Here is a 23,035-nt window from a genome sequence, read left to right on the forward strand (position 1 = left end):
GGCGTTGAGCAACGGCAACGGCCCCCCCGCCGGAGAGCAGCTGTTCCCACCCCCGGCCATGGCTGCTGTCAGCAGTGGGCCAAGCCGTGCCGAAATATCAGCCGGCAAGCTTTTGAAGCCCGCAGAAGGTGTTGGGAGATGGAAGGATGTCCAGGGCGCAGAAGCAGAGGGGCAGCTGAGGAGCGGAACTGTTTATTTCATCCCTCCGTGCCGGGCTCTCACTCCTTGAGGCTCTTGCTCCCCTTCTTGGCGGCAGCGGCAGCGTGGCCCAGCTCCTTCTCGCAGCTCTGGAGGACCAGCTGGTGCAGCTGCCCGTGGCCCAGCGGCACCTCCCCTGCCCAAGAAAAGGACACCCGTGTCTGCCGGCACAGGCCTTATAGATGTGGTGGGGTGGGACAGGCCGGTGGGGATTGGCTGGGGAGGAGAGGTGGCAGCGGGGGATTGGCCAGGCGGCCATGAGGGGGTTGTGGATTGGCTGTCTGCCTGGCCGTAGCCCCTCCCTCCCACCTCACTCACAGGCGGCGATGTCGGCGGGGGTGCTGTCCAGGGCGGGGGGCGGCGGGCAGAGCCGGGCCCGATCCATCACCCACGGGAGGCTGGTGGTGCCCAGGAGCGGGCTGGCGAAGGGCTGGGCCGGCTGCGAGCCCTCAGCCCGCGTGTAGCGCAGGACGCTCTCCATCAGCAGGAGCTCGTTGGTCTCCTTCTCCACGAGACCTGGGTGGGAGGGAATGCTGTCCCACAGGGCCCCTCCACCGGGCCCTGCCCAAACGCCGCCCCGGCGGTCTGCTGGGCACAGGACCCATGGATTCCCCCCAGGCAGTGCCGTCAGGCTCCCCAGGGGCGAGGGGTCAAGGCTGGGTCCCACACCCAGAGCCAACATGGGGGCCTGGGGGGTCCACCGGGGTGGTTCTACGTCCCGGTTGGCTCCTGAATTTCCTGGGGATTTGGCATCGCAAATTCCCATTAGGGACACCCGTGCATGACGGGGTGGGGGCAGGAAACCAGCTCAATCTAAACACGGGGCAAGCAGGGGGTGGACAGACAAGGTCTGGGCCATGTGGCAAGCGAAGGCGGGCAGCCCTGACCCACCTAAAATCCGCGTCAGATTCCCATCCGTGATCTGCCCATTTTCTCCAAGCTGCTCCGTTGTCTTCGTAGCATCGCCACCGATTACTTCCAAAAGGGCCTCCACGCCACATTTGATCTGGCCCAGGACTCTGCTGCTCTCTTTGCATCTCTCTTCGCACCAGTTGGCTTCCCTCGTGGTTTCCGCTAGTTTTTCCTATCCGCAAAGGTTTTGCCAGGTGTCACAACAGCCCCCTGCTCGCGCCCCCCCACCCCCAAGTCCTGGCCAAGTCCAGTCCGGACACTGGAGGCGGCCCAGGAGGGGCTGTGGGATGCTCCCATCCCTGCAGGGGAAAGGCTCTGTGAAGGGGATCCCAAGCTCCCCATGCCACAGCCCAGGCCCCAGGTGCCAGAGAACCAGGGCTGGCAGAAGCCCTGCAGTCACCCTCTCCTCATGCACTGGGAGACAGGGCTGCCAAAGCCAATGCAGGGCCCTTTTCTGCCCATGCCTCTCCAGCCGTTGCCCAGAGCGGTGTTGACGGGACCACACTCGCTAGGACACATGCCGGGACACACAGGCTTCTGCTGCCCTGGCAGAGGGAAATCCCGGCTGCCATACCTCCAGCTCCTGCAGGACATGGAAGTTGCCCGTCTCTGCGTCCTCCCGGTCCATCATAAGGGTCGTAATTTCGTCCTGTGTAAACACAAGCACATGGAGGGCATACTGGCTGAATGCTCACCAGATGTGCCCAAGAGAGGCTGGGGACCATCCCTCCACCCTGGGAGCAGGGACATCCCACTTGACCCCTCTGGGGACCACTGTCCCCAGGGCAGGAGGACAAGTCATGACCCCCCTTCTCACTCCAGCCAGCCCCACTCAAGGCCGAGGCAGCTCTTGGCCCTCCTGCATACTGCTGGGTACACGGTGGCAGCACTGAGACACTTTTAGCTCTGAGAACACAGCCTTCTGTCTGTGGGAGTTCTATTTTGGGCTACCGCTTTGCATTCCCCTAATCCCACCCGTGTGGCAGGCTGTGAGCTGGGCTCCGCTGTGAGCAGCGAGGCCGGACACATGGGAGAGGAAAAAAACCCACGCCAGCCCCAAAGCACCAGCTGAGAAAGGGCAGACATGAAGAGCTTGGAAGAGACCTGGACATCCTTGATCCTCTGCTTCATCTTCTCCATCTCGTTCTTCAGCTCAGTGATGTAGATGAAGGAGGCAAAGTTCTTCCCCTCCTTTTCGATCAAGTTATCCACCAGGCGGTCAAAGTTCCCGTCCTCTGCCAGCTCCAGCAGGCGCCTGTAAGCCACCTCCTGGCTCTCGAAGCTCTCCATTTGGCTCTGCTTGGCCCACTGGGCTGCCTTCAGGGCTGAGGGAGAGATGGAAAAAGAGGCCTGGCTGTGCGTGTCCCTGCAGGGCTCCCTTTGCAGAGCCTTTCCCTGCAGGTGCCCTGAGGTTTGGCGTGGGGCCTGGGGCCAGAGGGGCAGAGAGTGTCTTTATTTCACCCAAAACTAAGCAGGGAGCTCCCTGTCCTCATGGGAACGGGGCAAACACGGTGGGATCCTTCCCCAAGAGGACAAAAGGAGCCATAGGGGCAGCTCCCTGCCTCCCCACCCCTCCCTCTGCCCCAAGGGCACCCCAAGACACATGATGCTGGGTGCTTTCACTTGGTTATCACTCTTCATCCTTTCCACTTGTAGGCTGAAGGCTGGGTGAAGGAGCCTGCAGGCAGGGGACAGGTCCCGCCTTTGGGGTGCAGAGCTATGGGGAGAGGTCCCGCCTTTGGGGTGCAGAGCCATAAGCTTCTATACGCAACCCCCTTGGGCAACTCTGCCAACTCCTGGCTTGTGCTACCAGTTGCAGGTATTCTCTCTCATCTGGTACCTTTTCTCTTTTTGGCCACTTCCTCCAATTCCGAGCGATCTCTGCACTTGGTCAGCATGAAGTTTTTCAGTTTGTTCTCCTTTTCTAGGGCACGCTTCCGCTCCTGCAGCTCAACATTGCGCTGGACTGTGTCTTCTATGTGTCTTTTGTTCAAGGCTGCAATCCTTGCCAGAGCCCCCATCCTGAGCACAGAGAGCAGCAGGTTACATCACGGGAAGGTATAAGGATTTGTAGTCCTGCCCATTCCCATGCATCTCTGTGCCTGGCCGAGCAAAACCCCCGTGATGCTGTGCACGCTGGCCAGCTCCCATGCAGATGCAGCTGCGTTAGCCCGAGGCCAGCAGCAGCTAACACAGCTCTGGCTGGGGGTTTGTACTCGGACACAGCACCCAGCTGTGGCAGCCAAGCTCACTTTGCCTGGAGCTGGCTGGTCTCTGCTCCAGGTCTGCTGCACCCTCCCATGCAGGCTGAGATGGGACTCGGGGGGAAAGAGGCTGCTCCATAGGGCAGTTCACCACAGCCTGAGAAACATCTGGCATAGGCGGAGTAAACCCCCCTGGGGGTACTGGTCTCCCTGCACTGACCAAGCACCAAAGCCTTAGCACCCAGCTCTAGACAACAGCGGGTGCATCCTCTCTCTGAAGTTGCAGATGGCCTCTCTTTACATCGACACCCGTCGCTGGCATTGCCCACCAGCGCCAAGTTTGCCACAGAGGGTTCACAAGGCCACGTACCGCTGCTTGTAGCCTTGTGTGCACTGCTCAGCGGCAGTGTTCATCCTTCTCCTCTGCTGAGCCAGCTTCTTATGGAGCTTCAAGGAGAGCTTGCCCAAAAGAGCTTTCTGGATTTGCAGCTTTTCAATCTCTTCTCGGAGCTCTTTGTTTCTGGACAGGATGGTATGGAAATGGACGGTGACCTGGGGAGAGGCAAGCAAAAGGTTTGAAGCTGGTGCGGGACTTGGGGGCGTCAGGTTTCTGCTGAAAGACCTTGACCACGGCTGGGACAAATCTCTTCTCTGAAGTTGCTCCTGTACTATCCCCCTCCCCAAGACAGGGGAGGTAACAGCAGGCTAGGCTGATCATGGAACAGACCAGGAGCTGGTGGTGTCCAAGGCAAGGTGGCTGCAGGCAGCTCAGGTTTATCACTAAACAGGTGCAGACCCTCAGGCTTCTTGGCATGGCCCAAAGTGCTGCATTTGGCTCACCAAGCTTGAAGGAGCCTTTGAGATACTCTGGGAGCAAGCAGGCCAGAGGAACGAGCCAGCTCCTCCTTTATGCTGTTTGTCTCAACCAAATGCATCTGCAGCATTACACTTGGTCCTGGCCAAAAAGGGGGTTGCACACAGGCCCCAGTGTGGCCCCACACATGGTCTCCGGAGGTCTGCAAAATGTTTGCTTACGTTGTTTAGATGCAGCTCCAGTGTCTCAATCTGCTTTTGCAGCTGTTTGCTACTGTTTGCTTGCTTCGCCTTCACTGCCGCCCGGTTTTGCCTCGCCATCTTTTTTTCCAGCTCTAGTATCTGCACGTACAGGTTAGAAAAAAGAAAGAGAGGGGAAAAAAAAGTCAGTATAATCTCCACCCCTACGTTCTGGACTCTTGGCAGGACACTTAGCCAAAGAAAATACCCTGTTGACCTGAACTACAGCAACCATGTCATTAAGGAGCTCACAGTTACAGCGGCAGCTTTAATCCCAAGGGATCCCACCCTGCACACTCAAGAAACATACGCTGTAACTAGGAATGGGTTTATTTTCGTGTGGCAAAGGAAACGCAGCTGCCTCTGGAGGGAAATTCAGCAGGTGCTGAAGGCGGCACAGCAGCACTCTGTGCCGAGCAGAAGAGGCAAGGAGGGTGGCTTTTTGGTAGGGGTAGAGTGCTGGCCAGACAGGGGTCTGCGCAGCACTCCCTGGGAATGAGTGGAGGAAAACTTTTGTCAGAAGTGGGCAGCTGCCAGAGGAAATAAATCCATGAGAAGAGCGAAGTAGTTGGAGAACAACGAAGCCGGGGGCAGGTGGGAGAGGTATGACTCAGCCAAGAGATCCCTGATTGAAAGCTAACCCTGTTGCGGAAAACTCTACAGCACATCTAGCACCTGCAAACCACCTGAGCATGTTCCCTGGCTTCCGTCATGGGTGGCTTGTCCAGAGCAGAAAGCTGCAGGGACCTGTCACTTCTGTAGCCCTGGGTTGCCCTGGGCATGCCACCCCACCACTGACCAAACCCAACCAGACTGTCCTCAGGAGAAGTGATGGGACATCCCTTAGATGTTGCTGCTCCTCTATTTCCCATGTCTCAGGCAGCACAACTGACTGTTCCAGTTTTGTCTTTTTTTTTTTTACATGAGGAAAAAAAAAACCCTCAAGGGACAAGCAGAGGGATGTTGTGTGACCCCAGGCAGGCGCGTGCCGTCAAAGAGCAGCTGCAGAGACCCGTGGGACAAGAAGGTGGTTGAGAGTCAGACCTGACGTTTCCAGCCAGTGCTGACTTGAATGGGAGCCTGGCTCTGCCCGCTTGGCATTGTCTTGTGGTTTTTGCCAGGAGGCAGCATTATATTCCAAAGCCTGAACCAAGTGCGTTTTACATAGGGTTGACTCTGTGACTCTGCACTGCTCTACCGTGCTCAGCCAGGGAACGCTCCAGATGCTCTTACCTCCTTGTCCAGCTCCGCTAACAGGGCTTTTCTGTCTTTAATCAGGGAATCACACTGATATTTGGTCTGCAAAAGGCCTTGGAGCCCCGTACAATTCCTCTCATCCCGCATCCTATTTCTTGGGGATGGGATCTGGCTCGGCGTTAATAACACCTCTTTGCGTTCTTGAGTCAGCGACGCTATTTCTTTTCTGTAAAAACACAACGACAAATGACCTTTAGCACATCCCACCTGCAATACCGGAGCAAGTCCTCACCCCTCCTCACTTCAGCACCGGGGTCCCCAGATCTCGGCATGGAGGAACTTTCCAAACACAAAGCTGCACTCACTCCTGAGCCTGCATTTGCTGCCTCACGTTGGCACTGTAAGATTTCCTCTTCTCCGCTGCTCTCTGAAACTCTCTCTGCAGTCTCCTGAACTCGGCTTCAGACACCTTTTTTTTCTCCATCGCGGGCACGTCCAAAACCTTCTGCTCCAGAGAGGGCTCTCCCCACTGCCACAGGGAGGGAGAGCTTGGTCACTTGAGCAAACACGACCAGCAGCGGTAGACAGCAGAGCTGGACACTGGGGAGCGGGTGGATGGCACCACCACCTCCAGCCGTTTGTCACCACCTTCAGCTCTTCGCTGCCACCCAGTATTCATGACGTCACAATATGCCTGACCACCCAAAACACTGAGTCATCCAAACCAACTCCATGAGAGCTGCCGAGCCGCCTCACAGCTTCGTGCCCAGCACAGGAGGGCTGCAGAATTAGTCCCCCCACCACCCAACACTGCCGGCCAAAGCAAGCCTGGCTCCCCACCGCCTGCCCGGCTGACTGCACCGCCACGTTTATTTCTGCAGGGGAGGTCCCCGTGGCAGACCTGCACCTGCAGAGAAGTTCACCTTGGGTTTGTGCTTCACTTTATACCTTGGAGTCCATCGTTTCTTCCAGCTAACTCTGCTGGTTGCTCTGCAGACGCCTCGGGAAGGGGATGATGGAGCCTCTGCGGGGACAGACCTGCTTCCCAAGGGGAGAAATGAAACGCTGGTTAAGGGGGCGTTTGTGTCCCCCTGCCCGTCCCTCAGCACCCGCTCGCGTGTTTGGCACATGAGGAAACCATCACAGACGGCTGCGCGATGAATAAAAGGAGAGCATCCGTAGTGATGTCATCGCAAAACACACTCCTCCTGTTGAGTTTATAAGTAGGGGAAGAACAGATGGTTTGAGCTGTTCCACCCTGTCCAGTACCTGGGTTTCCACAGAAATCCCGGCGAGGCCAAGGCCCCCCATGCCGGCGGGCAGAGCCCCCGGGGAGCGTAAGTGGGGGATATCGCCTGGATTCAGCCCCTGTCCCGCCGCAGGCAGGGAAGGCGCTGGGGCTGACCACGCAGCCCTCACCCCCACCGCTGGTCCCCCCCAGCCCTGCTGCAGCCCCCCGGGCTCCCCTCTTGCCCCCAGCGCTGCTCACCCCACCGCAGGGTGCTGCGGTTCCTCTCCAGCCAGGGGATGGGACCACGGTGGCAGTCAGATATTCCCAAAGAGCAGCCCCCTGCCTCCCACGGGAAGCGCAGGAGAGAGGAGAGCCTGGCAGGGAGCCAGCCCTGCTCCCTGCTCCCTGCCCCAGGCTCTGTGGAACAGGCACTGGCCCCGTTGCCAGGTCCCACCGCAGCATGGATGGGGTCTCCATTGTGACTGTCACCAAGGGGGCGGCCGGGGCACCCCCACCCACCCCATGGGCAGCGCTGGGAGCCCATGCGAAACAGACCCAAGTGGTTTCCGTGTCCCACAGCCAGCCCTGAAGCATGTGCTCCAGCATCTCCCTGGCTGCATGTCCACAGCAAGCAGAAACCCACATTTTACCCGTTCTTGCTTCCCTTTGCTGCTCTCTGAAACTCTCTCTGCAGTCTCCTGAAGTCGGCTTCAGACACCTTTTTTTTTTCTCCATCGTGGGCAATTCCAAAACCTTCTGCTCCAGAGAGGGATCTGCCCAGGGCCACAGGGAGGGAGAGCTTGGTCACTTGAGCAAACACGACCAGCAGTGGTAGACAGCAGAGCGGCAGGGTTAGAGACCTTATCCTCCACATCACCCCTGGTCCAGAGGGATGCCCAAGGCAAAGGATGCCCCAGGGCAAAGCAGCAGCTCACAATGGCATGCCCAAGCTGTGAGGACAAACCAGAAGGGAATGCAGGGATCAAGGGTGATTCCAGCCACAGATCCCTCCGAATCCTGTCCTACCGATTTGCCACAACGTTATGTAAGAGGAGCTTGGCTCCTGAAAACCTGCCAGGCTCACGAGCAGTAAGCAGCAAGGAGGAGGTGAGAATAGAAACAAATAAATCAGCACACGTGGCAGCTACCTCCACAGTGGACCACGTTTTCAAATGCTGCGTGTAAGCAGAAACTCCAGGTGTCCAAGAGCTGTCAGTGGGCTTGTTCTGCATTTTCAGGAGCGTAAGGGGAAGCAAAACCTTGATCAGCAAAGCCACCGCTCTCTGAACACTTGTTACCTGTCCCAGGGCTGGGAAGGCTTTGGTGCAGCAGCCTTTGGGAAGCCTGCAAGCACCTGCATGGGGGATTTCCCACATATTGCATCTGCATTTCAAAATCCCCAGCAGAACAAAGGAATCCCGGGGGGAGTGGAAGATCTCTTTCTCGCTCCCACATCTTGTGTTCAGTGATACGCCTCCCACTGGGGTCCACACAGGCAGAGCAGCCTTTGGACCAACAGCAAACCAACAGACCTTCATCTTATTTCCACTTTCCACTCCTCTGGCAGCCCTCCTGGTGCTCCTTTTTCATTGGTTTTAATTAGAGAAGCAGGTCATCCATGAAGCAGAGTTATGCTGGGGTAAAATCAAAGGAAGCAAAGAAACCAGCCGCGTCCCAGGCTGCTAATGTGCATTTCTGGCCAATGCACTGAGGAACATCCACAAAGTGTTTTCTTCAAGCCATGTGAAGCTGAAGCTACACAAAAATATCCCACTTCATCTTTCTGAGAAGCAGTTGCCTCTGCTTGTCTTGCAAGGTCTGCTCCACACCATGGGTCAATTCACATCCCTCTGTAACCACATCCAGGCAGCCTGAGGTGAGCTATGCAGGGAGCCACCCCGCTCCCCAGTGCCTCTCCCCTTGCGCAACAAAGAGAAAAGGCAAAAAATATGCTCATCCCACCATAAAGCAGCTGAAGAAGGGCTGAAAATCCCTTTGCTGGATGTACAGCACTGGCTGACACCAGTTTTTCCTTTTCCCACCTTGTGAACAGCTCAGCTGAGCCCCATGGAAACCCGCAAGAACTTTCTAGCCGGTTATGAAACTCAGGTTTTGGCGGAGCATAGAGATTCCTGACCAAAGAGGGGAAGACGGGGGCTCCACTCCTTGCCAAAGCAGTGTCAACTGATCTGCTACTGCTGCTCTCCACTTAAAGTAGGACAAAGCCTCCTTTCGCGCTGTTTGTCCGCTTTTTCTAAGCGATGCAGCAGATGACCACCATGCTTGCCCAGGGATGCTCGACGGCAGACAGGAAATACCTTTCATCAGAAACCCATAAAGTACCTCAACTTTTTTTTATTTTTTTTAAAAAAACAAACATGGAGGGACGGAATAGCAAATCACATTTTGCCCATGTCCAAATAGCCTGTCTCAAAAATTTTGAAGCAGAAATCTTTTACCATTTTTTGTCAAACATGTCACTTGAACAAACTTGAGATGGACTTGTTCTCGTTGTTGACAGCATCTGTTGGTGGGAGATTTCAGACAGAGGCCAGCCGTTGAGACTGAAACCTTTGGCTCGGTGGAAATCAAGTCCTGGCTGGGGTGTGCAGGGTACACCAGTGAGAAGAGAGAGCACGACAAAATCTCCGACAGGCATCGCGCTGCTGGCTGTCTGGGAATGGAGCTGCATTCGGCTTCTGCACATGGTTTGAGCCCTTGGTGAGCCCCAAGGTGAAGCCAGAGGCTCAGGAGCAGCAGCCAGCCTCCTCGCCAGGTCGCACACAATGCATCTGCCTGCCTGCAGCTGGCAGGTTTTGTTACTGGAGGGAGATCATTGCACTGTATGTTTTGTAAATAAAATATGATACCAAGAAAACACCTGCCTGTGCGTCATCAGCTCCCTTCTGAACAGGACAGGAACCCCTACATCTCCAGATCAGCCTCGCAACATGTTCCAGCTGCTCTTCTTTTGCCTCACAAATTGGCACCGTCTAACCCCCAGACTCCGCAGCATCTGAAATTTGGGGGTCAGCAAAATATTTTCGTCATCAGAAGCAAGAAGCATGCATAAAAGCTTTATCTTGATTGTAACACAAGGAAATCTGGATGCAAACAGTAGGAGTTACGAAAACATCTAAATCCTGCCTGGGTATTGAGTTTGGAAAAATAATATTTGACCCACAAGTCACCTGCTCTTGTTTTTGCAGTGTTGGAACAGCCCGTGTAGATCTTTGTTTGAAATGTACACAAACACGTTGAATTTCATGGGCTTAGTAAATATGTAATCTAAGGCAAGGGGAAGTGTGGGTGACTCGCATTTCTTAGGATCCGCCTACATACAGGGATAAAATAATTATTTAATAAAATAATTTCATTATTATCTGCATATATATATGTGCATGTGTGTATATATAGTGTATATATGTATCATATTATACACACGATAGATGTATGTGTGTGCATATATTAGGTATATATATATATGTACAGAACAATAATGAAACAAACGCTCCTTATTTTGCTCCTGTATGTAGGTGGGTATTTATATATATTATATATATTTTTAAACATAGCCAGATTATGAGCAACTGTACAATAAACAAAGTGGCATGTGCATGAGATAGTGAGGACAAATCAGTGGGGAAAAATATTTTACATGGAGGCTTCCAAGGAATGTGACCAGAGTGGTGATTTCTTTGTGGCATTCTTGGTTAAGCCTCTTCTAACAAGAATTGACGGTGCTTTGGACCTTGCCTAATACAGTTCAGCAAGTGAGATATATTCTTTGCCCTGTCCACTGTCTTTTGAAGGGCCGGATCCTTCCTTCCAGAAGTAGGGTGTTCCCAGTGAAGTCTGCACCCTAGAAGGTGCTGAGCTCTCCCCTTCCACCTCATTTTCCCCAGCATTAACAGGAGTGAAAGGCACCCCACTAAAGGTGCTCAGACCCTCAAAGGACTTGGCCCTGGAGAGGGGGTAACAGCTGAAGGTTAAGAAGAAGATATTTCCAGCAAAGAAAACAAGGGCAGGAAGGTTCCTCTGGAAACACTGGACCAATTCCCCTTTTCAAATAACTCAGTTAAGTCCAAGAGAACTTGGCCCACACAATGAGAAAGGATTTGGTGCAAAAGAGCTGGGGTGGGTGGGTGTGGGGGTGGGTGTTGTTCCCTGGGAAGGTGCAGAACAAAAATAGATGTAAATCTGCAAAGGCTGTCACAATGAAGTACATCTGAAGTAACTCTATTGTCTTCAACGGGGTTACTTTGGGCTTACACCATCGTGACTAAGATCAGCGTCTCAGCTTGGGCATGCTCATTACAATAAGTGTTCGCTCGGGGAAGTCAAGCATTGCAGCTGCGTCTTGCAACGGGCAAGCGCCTGCCTTTCAGGTAGACTCTGCATCCTCTTCTCTCCTTCCTCCCGCCAGATCTAAGGGTGCTGAGGCTGCAAGTCCTTTGCTTTATCGCCCTCACGAAGCTGAACTCTGCTTGGGCCCCACCGCGGTAACAAGCTTTTATGAGTACTGTATAACTGCCGGCAGGGGGAATCTGGCACGCATAGTGGGAGCAATTCACGCGGGGAAGGGAGGGGAGGAAGAAAGAGGTTGTCACAGCCAGCCATTCAAATTAAAGTAGGAGTCAATAAGCAATTAAACAAGATTTCAGAGAAGCAAACGGAACTGTGAGGAGGGCCCACACAGCCCATCTCTCTTGCCCATGCCATCCAATTTATGAGCAGAACCTCATTTACCCGTTGGTAGCCAAGGTGCAGCTACATACGGGATAAAGTAACAGCAGAAGCATGAAACAAAAGAGCAAGACACTCTGGAAGGTGCAGGCTGTTTCTCTGTCCTTAAGTATTTCAAAGTGCTGTGCACTTCTTGAAGCCTTTGCAGGGGGAGACCCACGTATCTGAAGGCGCTCAGGAGCCGAAGGGCTTGCTCAGGCTGCACAAACTGCAGTGGGTGAGCGGGGCCGGGAGCTTGTGGCCCCGAGGCGAGCTGGCCACGGGCTCACTCTGCGAGCTGGCCACAAGCTCACCTTCCGAGCCGGGCCACCGGGCTCACCCTGCGAGCTGGCCACCAGGCTCACCCTGCGAGCTGGCCACGGGCTCACCCTGCGAGCTGGCCACGAGCTCACCTTCCGAGCCGGCCACCGGGCTCACCTTCCGAGCCGGCCACCGGGCTCACCTTCCGAGCTGGCCACGGGCACCCAGCAGCGGGCACCCTGCGAGCTGGGCCACAGGTCAACCAGGCCAAGGGCTCGCAGGGAGCAGGAAGGGGCCGCCACTGCCTTCCCAGGTCCCACCACTCACCCCTGCAGGCCATGGCTCCTCAGGCCGCAGCACCCGTGAGGCAGATGGCGGCCACAGGTGAAATCCGGACGGAGGAACAATCAAAATAAAAGTTCCGTTCACGGGCGCTGATCTGAGAGAATGGAAAGAGGCTGCCCGAGAATACCGTAATGATCCGATAAAGACGGCACAGAATTTTAAATTTCTAATAAAACAGCACAATCCTGACTGGAGTGATATACAATTATTATTAGATTGTTTGACTGAAACTGAAAAACAATTAGTCATAAAAACAGCGGGGGATCTCGCAAAGGAACATCATAATATAAAGGGAGATAATTATAGAGAATGGTTTCCTTTGTTGGACCCGGAATGGGACCCAAACCGAGCCGCTGAAATGGGAAGATTACAGGCATACCAGGAATGGATATTCAGAGGAATGGAGAAAGCAATTCCTAGAACAATAAATTGGGCAGCGTTATATGAGGTCAGACAGGGTCCTTCTGAAACACCTTCAGAATTCTTAGACAGAATAAGAGATGCAATGCACCGGTACACGTCTCTGGACCCAAATTCGGAGGTAGGCGCACAGCAACTAATATCCCTCTTTTTAGGACAATCACAGGGGGATATTAGGCGCAAGCTGCAAAAATTGAGACCTCCTGAAAATAGAGACTTGGAAAAATTAGTAGAGGAAGCATGGAGAATATTTAGTAACCGAGAAGAAGGTTACAAGCAGGACCAAAAGAAAGTATTAGCAGTAGTAAGAGAAAATGAGAATCAAAAATCTAAAGTTAAATCAAGGCGTGGGCTGACACCCCTGGGTAGGAATCAGTGTGCAATATGCAAAAGGACAGGACACTGGAAAAACGAATGCCCTGAACGCAGACATCAAGAAAACACTAAATGGCGCAATAATCAAGGGAAAACAATAGCTCACATGGAAGAAGAAAATTGACTAGCCGACCCATTAATAAAATTAAAATTAGGAGAAGAACAGGAGGAGGTGGAATTTTTAATAGACACAGGAGCCACCTATTCGGTTTTGAACCAGGCTTTAATGCCTTTGGGAAATGATTATGTTTCAGTAAAAGGTGCAACTGGCCAAACTGAAAAGGCTTATTTTTGTAAACCTTTAAAATATAAGTTGGGAAAACAGATGGGGATCCATAAATTCCTATTTATGCCAAATTCCCCAAAGGCCCTTCTTGGTAGGGACTTATTAGAACAATTGGAGGCAACAATCAAATTTAAAAAAGGGGAAGTTACTCTGGAGGTAAATAATCATCAATACATACAGGTTATGAGCCTATCTCTGGCCAATACTCCTATAAAAAGGGAAATTGATACCAGAATTATTGATCAGGTATATCCCGGAGTATGGGCAATTGACATACCGGGACGTGCCAAGAATGCATCACCTGTAATAGTAAAATTGAAGGATGGACAGAGTGCGGTAAGAATTAAACAATACCCACTGAAAAGGGAAGATAGGGAAGGAATTCGTCCAAACATAGAGCGATTCATAGAACTAAAACTACTAAAAGAATGTGAGTCAGAATTTAACACACCTATCCTCCCAGTTAAAAAACCTGATGGGTCTTATAGGATAGTTCAAGATTTAAGGGCCATTAACAAAATAACAGAGGATCTGTATCCTGTAGTAGCTAACCCCTATACCTTACTAACCACCCTGACACCTGACCTAGCTTGGTTCACAGTTTTAGACTTAAAAGATGCCTTCTTTTGCCTCCCTCTCCATGAAGCCAGCCAAAGAATTTTTGCTTTTGAATGGGAAAATCCCAGAAGCGGTCGAAAGACCCAGCTCACATGGACGGTGTTGCCACAGGGGTTTAAAAATAGCCCCACAATTTTTGGAAACCAATTAGCAAAGGATTTGGAGTTATGGGAACCACCGTCAGAAGAAGGGAAAGTGTTACAATATGTAGACGATCTTCTTATTGCAACCAGAACCGAAGAATCTTGTATTATTTGGACTGTGAGTCTGCTGAACTTTCTGGGACTACAAGGATATCGAGTTTCTAAGAAGAAGGCACAGGTGGTGTTACAACAGGTCACATACCTGGGGTACGAGATCAGTGCCGGACAACGGGTCCTGGGGAAGGCCCGAAAAGAAGCCATATGCCAAGCCCCCCGACCACGAACTGTAAAGGAACTGCAGACATTTCTGGGAATGACAGGATGGTGCCGGCTTTGGATATGTAATTGTGGCTTGCTTGTTAAACCATTATATTCCCTGATAGCAGCTAATCAGAAGGATCTTCAGTGGGATGCTGAATCAGACAGAGCTTTCCATGAACTGAAGAAAGCCTTGATGTCGGCACCAGCACTAGGACTTCCTGATGTGAGTAAGCCATTTTTCCTATTTTCCCATGAGAAACAGGGAATGGCATTAGGAATACTGGCACAAGATTTGGGACCATACAGACGGGCAGTGGCATACTTCTCTAAACAGCTGGATGCCACTGCAAAAGGATGGCCTGGTTGCCTGAGAGCAGTAGCAGCCGTCATCCTAAACATCCAAGAGGCCCGGAAGTTTACCCTGGGCCAGAAAATGACTGTCTTAGTATCCCACACAGTGTCTGCAGTCCTCGAAACAAAAGGGGGGCATTGGCTCTCCCCACAGAGATTCCTAAAATACCAGGCCATAATGGTGGAACAAGATGATGTTGAGATCGTGACTACAAACATCGTCAATCCGGCCTCATTTCTTAATGGGAATATTGGAGAATCAGTCGATCATGACTGTCTAGAAACGATCGAAGCCACTTATTCTAGTCGGACAGATCTCAAGGATGTTCCTATTAATGGAGCTGAACATCGGTTCACGGATGGGAGCAGCTATATGCTGAATGGAAAGCGACATTCCGGATATGCTGTTACAACCTCTGAAGAAGTGATAGAATCGGGGCCGCTACCAGCTGACACTTCGGCACAGAAGGCTGAAATCATAGCCCTTACTCGAGCTCTGGAGAGAGCTCGGGGAAAACCTATAAATATTTGGACTGATTCTAAATATGCCTTTGGAGTGGTACATGCTCATGGAGCAATATGGAAAGAAAGGGGACTGTTAACCTCCCAAGGAAAAATCATCAAACATGCGGAAGAAATCTTGAAACTCCTAAATGCGGTCCAGCTTCCTGAAAGGGTGGCAATTATGCACATTAAGGCACACCAGAAAGTGAGCACAGAATTGGAAAGAGGAAATGAACTGGCGGACAGGGAAGCAAAACAGGCAGCCAGAAAAGCAATCAAGGTAGAGGGTGCGCTAATACCCGATGGACAAATATCTCTAGAAGGTAAACCAGACTATACTAAAGAAGATCGCAAACTGATTTCTGACCTAAAGGGATCATATAATGAGGAAGGGTGGGCTATAATCTCACATGGGAGAATAGTGATTGTTGCGACGGAGGGAAGACACAGTCGCTCAATATGAGTGATCAGCAGACTTCGTTTATTGTCCCTTACAGTCACCTTTTATGCCTTGTTATAATTAGCTCATACATATTACAAAAGTTAAGCTCATTATTGGTTAGTTGCCTAAATACCAAGCCCACCCCTAGTTTCTCTTCTGTAGTTTTCTGTTCCCACCTGCAACATTCTTTTCCCACCAAAATCTTCCTGTTATTGTGTAACAAGGACAGCCAAAGACAGTGTATTTTGCTTTACTTCAGATAAGCTGAGAGCGATGTGCATTTTTGTCCAGCCAGCTGGACTATGTCTATGTGACCTTTTTCAGCTAGCCAGTTATCCACAATTCCCCTGTTTTTATTTTGGGCGACATAGGCTTGGTCGACCATTTTCAATAACAGCGTGTTAACACAGGAAAATACACAGCCAACTTATAAAATCTCAGTTCAGAAGTATAATTCCTGAAATACTTGAAAAATAAAGTTAGCTTGAAGCTTTAATTTAGATGCTCTTTCTGTTCCAGTGATATAAAAAGTTTAAAAAATTCAAAGGTAATTTTAAAGTTCTGAACATGGACTAATGCAAGCTCAAACCCGAAAAAGAAACCAAACTGATGTTTGACTAGGAATATTTGCAAATATTTTAGTGGAAAATCCCTGACCATTAACAATTTTCTGTCCAAATAACAACTGCCCTTATGCAACCAACCAGTCCATACATTTTCTGAAGAATACCTCATTGATATCAAAGAATTAACAAAGGGGAAAAATTAGTTCTAAGCTATATACATTCATAAGTGTTTTTTTCAATAGTTACATACAGATTTACACACTAAGCCATAATGGCTTGTAGGTCATACACACAAGAATAGTACGTTGCTTATCTGTCTGAATGTCTATGCTAAATTTGACAACTGTGCCACAAGCCAAGCCTACATGGGTGCTGTATGTTATGCACGTTCCTTAACAAACAGAAGTATAATAGACAAATTCCCAAGACCTAGTCCCCAACCTAATTATATTATTTTATAGCCAATTAAGGAAAATAACACAAATGTGCATATCTGCATGTGCACACACCTTTTAGTTCAGAACCAATCTGTGATAAAAGGCCTTAGCCTTATGGCATCATCGAATCTTAACGAGTACAGTAATTAAAAATGCAGTCTTACTGTAAGTGCGATTTATGCTGACATTCCCTCAAATGCTACACGTGAGTATTTCTCACTCAACTGCCTCAAGTTAAAATAGTAGTATTTGTTAATATGTATTAAAAAAATCATTAATTCTCTACAATAGCAGTTGACTTCCATAACACTATGTAAGCAAAAGAGGCCTAAGATGGGTTTTCTGAATACTAACAATTTATTTTAGACTGTCTAAACTCAGGTCTTGAAAGATTTCACTCTGCCAGACATAGAAACACTGTTGCACTCCAGTTGTGATATCCCTTTTCCCAAGTTGTCACATGCACATCTCGCTCAAGCAACATTATTGTCAAAGTTTCTCTCTGCTACATAAAAGCATGTTGCACTTGTAGATATAAAAGACAGCACCCTTACTTAGATTATTACCTTATTACCTCATAACTCTTAGTATACCTTGTATCTCTGATTTCATCACTTCAAAAATTCACCAGAAGCAGATAAAACCACAGCCTCAGATTAAACTACACCTTAACTGCTGATTCAAATAAAGGCATTCTCTTCCAGATATGCCTAATGCTTACAAATAATTTTGGCTGGTTTTGATCAAGAAACTATTATTACAATAATGATCAAAAATAATAATCCCATTTGCAAAATGCCTTTAAGCCAGCCTCCTAGTCCCAACCAATTTCCACATTCAGAATACAGCATAAATACAGAATACAGAATAAATTATCTCCATCAAGGCAAAAAGGCTTCTTTTTAAACACAGAAATGTTTGCTAGTTCAAGGCAGAAACCCATTTCTTGTAGGTGACATCTGAAGCTTTTTTTTTTTTTTTTTTTTTTTTTTTTTTTTTTTTTTTTTGGTGGGATTGTAATCAAGTCCGTATTTTTCCTTGAGAAGCTTAAGCTGTTCCTCTTGTTTCAGGAGTGTTTCCAACTCTGATCTGTCGACTAGGTCCATATTTCCCAAAGATATCATACATTTCCTCCGCTGTGATTTTATACGGCAGGTTCCGAATATAAAGGGTCCGATTGACCTCTGGGGGCAGCCAGATGTCAGCTCGCTTGGCCGCTTGCATCGCCATGGCGCCGATCGGAGCGGGGGGGGTGGAGGGGGGGGGTGCAGCCTCGGAGAGAAACCGCGGCCGGGAAGGGGCCTGCCGGGCCGCGCCGCCGCTCGCCGCTGCCGCGGGGGTCCCGGATGCTATCCCATACGCTAATAACCCGAGTAATTCCTTTTTACAATCTATGTCCCGAACGCTCCGCTTTTCTAAAAAGCATATGAGCGAATCGTACGTCGCTTGTCTCTCCATACCTTCGTCAGCGCTGTTGCAGCCTTTGCGAGACTTCGGCGACGCGTGGCCGGCGGGACCCTCTGTAGGTGCTCCCGGGCGCGGGGACTGTGCCCTTCCGCCTCCTGCGCTGCTTTCAGGACCGGTACCCGAATCTCCGTCGAACCGTGGCTCGCAGGTTCAGCCCTCTCTAGGGTCCCTGTTCGGGCGCCATTTGTTGCGACGGAGGGAAGACACAGTCGCTCAATATGAGTGATCAGCAGACTTCGTTTATTGTCCCTTACAGTCACCTTTTATGCCTTGTTATAATTAGCTCATACATATTACAAAAGTTAAGCTCATTATTGGTTAGTTGCCTAAATACCAAGCCCACCCCTAGTTTCTCTTCTGTAGTTTTCTGTTCCCACCTGCAACATTCTTTTCCCACCAAAATCTTCCTGTTATTGTGTAACAAGGACAGCCAAAGACAGTGTATGTTGCTTTACTTCAGATAAGCTGAGAGCGATGTGCATTTTTGTCCAGCCAGCTGGACTATGTCTATGTGACCTTTTTCAGCTAGCCAGTTATCCACAAGTGATTCCTTCCTACATGGTATGGTCAGTAGTCAGGGAAGAACATAGAAAAAGGCACTGGGGGGCAGAAGCTCTATATAAGGATCTCACTAAAAACATAATAGCACGAAATTTGTATACTACTATTAGACAAGTAACCCAACAATGTGATCTTTCTCTCCAGACTAATCCTAAGATTACCAAGGGGCCAAAGCTGGGAAAAATCGGGAGAGGAAATGTTCCTGGGCAACATTGGCAGATCGATTTCTCGGAACTTCCTAGAAAAGGGGGGTATCGATATTTATTGGTACTAACAGATACCTTTTCAGGTTGGCCAGAAGCCTTCCCGTGCAGAACTGCTAAAGCCCGGGAAGTGACCAAAATACTACTCCAAGAGATAATACCTAGGTTTGGAGTCCCAGCGGTAATGTCCTCGGATAGAGGACCACATTTTGTGTCCAGAATAGTGCAACAGATCAGCCACCATCTAGGAATAGATTGGCAATTACATACCCCATACGGACCACAATCGAGTGGCCAGGTGGAAAAAGATGAATCATCTAATCAAACAACAGATTGTCAAGTTAGGCCAAGAAACAAATCTAACTTGGCCCCAGTCTTTGCCATTAGCTCTTACACGAATTCGAACCAGACCAAGAGCAAAAGAGGGGCTTAGCCCATTTGAAATTTTATATGGACGACCCTATGGGGTACAAAAGGGGATGTCTTCACAGATTGGTGAAGAAACAATGACTTCCTATATGGTGGCACTAAACAAACAATTAATAAGAATTGAGAAGCATGTGATGGGAACACGCAGTAGGGGTCTGGATGGACCTGTTCACGATATACAACCAGGAGACTATGTATACGTTAAGTGTTTTGCAGATAAAACCCTGGAACCACAGTGGACCGGACCTTTTCAAGTTCTACTCACCACCTACACTGCAATCAAGGTTGAGGGACAGAAGTCTTGGATTCACCATACCCGGATTAAGAAAGCCCCTGCAACTTCGTGGAAAGTAACCCCAGATAAAAAAGAACTGAAACTCAAATTTACTCGGACAAATGGGAACAATGTGGGTGGCAAGTAAGTGAACCTGAGCGGTTGCGGATCCACCATATGGGAAGGGCACCACAACAAACAATATAGAACAAAAGAGTCTGGGACTGAGCCAGTGGCCGGTCTTGCCCAACTTGTTATCAGTAAGCCCCAACTCAAACAAAGATATTTTTGATCAAAACAGATTTTATGACAATGCTACGGAGGTAGAAAGAAAACTCCAGTCATGGTGGAATATGGTGAACTTCACCTACGACCCCAACACACACACCATCACAGCTTTTGTATTAACCATACATAATGCAGTAATAATTACCATACACCCCATTGTAGCCCTTGGAATTAACCATAATGGGGTGCTCCTATACCCTTTTGAACATAGAACATGGGCCAGAAAGATAGGCGACAAGTGGCAAACAGTAGATTTAGAATCTTGTATTATGCGAGAACAGCAGGGCTTCCTCTGTGAAAGCAATACTATAATGGCTCATATGTCATTTCGAGGCCCAACCAAATGCAAACTTGAAAACAGTAATTATATATGCAGGGAAGGGATGTGCGTGTTTGAGAACTAAGTGTAACACAATAACCATAGATGGGGAGGTAAAGGAGACTGCACAGTATTCAAATTATTGTATTTGTAATTTTACTACTATCACAGGATGCGATTTTAGTTACTCAGCCCCAGTAGTGTCTCATCAATTCTTAAAATCCAATTTTACCCTATCACAGATAATAATTCCTACCCCCATAGGACTAAATATAAGCAGTATAAAAGAACTATTAAAACATGCAGATTTACAACGTATACTGGAAGAAACCAAAGAAAAGGGACATGAAACTCTTCTTATGATCCATCATGATGTAGAGGGGATCAAGAAAGTTTTAAAAAAGGTAGAACAGGATGGAAACCATAACTGGTGGGATACTCTCTTTGGCTGGTCACCTTCTGCAACAGGAATTCTTAACACTATGGTACACCCCATTGTGATCTTGTTGATCAGTTTAGGAATTTCCTTAATACTAACCATTATGTTATATTTGTGGGTTTGGAGAATGTTTACAAGGGTAACACTTATGTATGATGCTTTATATCATTCGGGAAGGCTGCTTAAGTAAAAGAATTTACTTAATTTAATAGAAAAGGGGGGATTGATATGGAGAAATAATGTGAAATGGGGATAATGGACATGGATTGTATGTGTCTGCTTAAGGAATGTGGGTATGGTGACTAGTCATGGGTGCGGTGACAACTACAGTTTTGAGGAGACGCCTGTCCCTCCTCCTCTAACAAAGGGGCTGTTTAAAAGAGAATGAGAAAAGAAGAGAGACATTCAAATGCTATCTAGAGGGAGGGAGTGCTAAGTCTCCTTGCTGGAAAAGATTGGGTGGTCACAAGGACATGAATCACCTGAAGAAGATCGGATGGTCACAAGAACATGAATCACCTACAAACCTGCAAGACCACCACATTCCAGGAAACGGACTGATAAGCTAATTAACATACGAAGCGGGGTTTAGGTAACGAATATGTATAGGCGTTAATTGAATATTCATTTGTTCATTGTATAAATGTGAGATGGTTCGTCACTTCGGGTATGCACGCTTGTGGAGGAGCGATCCCCCGTGCATCTGCGCGCAATAAACATACCTACTTTATAACTTTCGAGTTATAGAGTCTAATTCCGCACGTCACCACCACTCACCCCGCAGGCCATGGCTCCTCAGGCCGCAGCGCCCGTGAGGCAGATGGCGGCCACAGGTGTGATTTTGGTGCTGTTGGCCCTATTCTAGGGCTGGGGAAGCGGTGGATCCCCAGAGAGGGAGCCCACCCCTCACGCCAGCTGCCTCCTGCCAAGCTGCCGTCGCCTCACAGCTCAGCCTCCGTGCGGGTGCCCGGAGGAGGCTGTACTGACAGAAGGCCGACCCCAGCCGCCGCCCCCCGCCGTCAGCAGACGCCAAACGGCCACCGTGTGGCGGCAGTGCCGCACTATTTCACCTCCCGTGAGCGGAAGTATTCTGCGAGAGCGGCACGTCTGCGAGTCGCTTCCCGCCCCGCGCTTCCCGCCCCGCGCTTCCCGCCCCGCGCTTCCCGCCCCGCGCTTCCCGCCCCGCGCTTCCCGCCCGGCCTGTAAAGGGTTCCCGGTGAGCCGCCCCCCCCTCGCAGTATCCGTGCGCCGGCCGAGCTCGCTGAGGAGACGGCGGCCATTTTGTTCAGGGCTGGGTCTTTGCTGAGAGCGGCGTCGAGCGGGGGAGCCGGGGGGGGGGGGAAGAGCGAGAGGGAAGAAGGAGAGCGGGGAGGAGAGGAGTGTGAAATGTGTGCATTTGATTCGTGTCAATATAGAACAACGCTAGGACCGACCGCATGAAGAAATGTAACCTTGTGTAACCACACGCCTAAGAAAAACAAAGTGATCAATGTATATAGTTCCTGTATCTTGCAAAGAACATCTGGCTACATACCTAGTTTCTGTATCTTACAAAGGACATCTGGTTACACACCCTGATATGCAGGCTGAGCTGCTAACCCAATAGTGTTAAGTAAGAGAAGTTTACAGGGCACATGCGTAAAATCTAGGGTCATCCGAAGGGTGAGCTGAGGAAGACTGCTCACTTCATCCATCGACCCCCAGAAAGGGGTTAAGAAGACTCTCAGAGATAGCAAGAGCATGTGCCACAAAGTATGCGCCTATGCCAAGGATCTATTTACATAAACCAACCCTTTCTTAGAAATAGCTATGAATATATATTAGTTTAGGAAATATAAACCAAAAATAAATTCTGTACAGCGCGCGTCTTGGTGGAGCGCAGACTCCCGGCGCACCCGGTGCTGTTTGCTTGGCTCAATTTGCTTAATAAATTGCAAACTTTGATTGTAATCCTATCTTGGGACTAAGTTATTTATCACAGGAGGAAGGGGAGAAACGAGCCAGAACGAGGGGAGATGTGCCGGCCAAGCAGCGAGCGGAGGGAGGGGGAGCCGTGGGGAGGGATCTGCCCGTCCGCTGAGAGGCGATGGCAGATATAGACAAGCTCAACATCGACAGCATCATCCAACGGCTGCTGGAGGCTGAGGGTCGGGGACGGCACGGGGCAGGTGGCCATGGGGGGGGCGGCCGAGCCGGTGCCCGGGAGCCCATCGGTGCGGTGCCTCAGGGTCCCGCCTCAGCCGCCACCGCGGGTCCTGCCTGCCCGGTGAGGTCAGGGGGGCAAAATGGAGAGGCGCCGAGGCGCTTTGTCTCGCTGGGGCTCGCCTCCGCCACCGCCCCAGGCGGCTCTGCCTGTTGTTTCGAAATCTCGTAATGAAGTACTTATCAACACCAATGTGATGCACATAAGCACACACTTCTTTATTGACGGCCGGGTGTGTGAGTGAGTCCTCTCACGATCAACGCACACCAAGCTTCAAAATCATACACCATATATATAACTTATTCATACATATTCATTAAATA

The 23,035-nt window shown here is 50.0% G+C and overlaps 1 protein-coding gene across 3 annotated transcripts; it reads right to left on the reverse strand.

Moving 5' to 3' along the window:
• Positions 1-176: 176 nt before the first annotated feature.
• LOC129734841 (coiled-coil domain-containing protein 63-like) lies at positions 177-21,598 on the reverse strand. Of its 3 annotated transcripts, none has more exons than XM_055700160.1 (12): positions 21,287-21,598; positions 7,446-7,745; positions 6,513-6,602; positions 5,601-5,790; positions 4,350-4,469; positions 3,685-3,866; positions 2,951-3,132; positions 2,215-2,435; positions 1,685-1,759; positions 1,090-1,282; positions 517-714; positions 177-334 (listed from the first exon to the last, which is right to left on the reverse strand). In XM_055700160.1, exons 2-12 carry the CDS (start codon positions 7,667-7,669, stop codon positions 219-221), a joined length of 1,791 nt encoding a protein of 596 aa, XP_055556135.1. In that variant the 5' UTR covers positions 7,670-7,745; positions 21,287-21,598; the 3' UTR covers positions 177-218. The 3 variants fall into 3 exon arrangements, with proteins under 3 accessions (XP_055556135.1, XP_055556147.1, XP_055556129.1); XM_055700172.1 differs by lacking the exon at positions 21,287-21,598 and adding an exon at positions 5,930-6,093 and having other exon boundaries at positions 7,446-7,568; XM_055700154.1 differs by lacking the exon at positions 21,287-21,598 and having other exon boundaries at positions 7,446-7,824.
• Positions 21,599-23,035: the final 1,437 nt, after the last annotated feature.

This window comes from Falco cherrug, chromosome 1, assembly GCF_023634085.1.
Source record: "Falco cherrug isolate bFalChe1 chromosome 1, bFalChe1.pri, whole genome shotgun sequence".
Classification (NCBI taxonomy): domain Eukaryota; kingdom Metazoa; phylum Chordata; class Aves; order Falconiformes; family Falconidae; genus Falco; species Falco cherrug.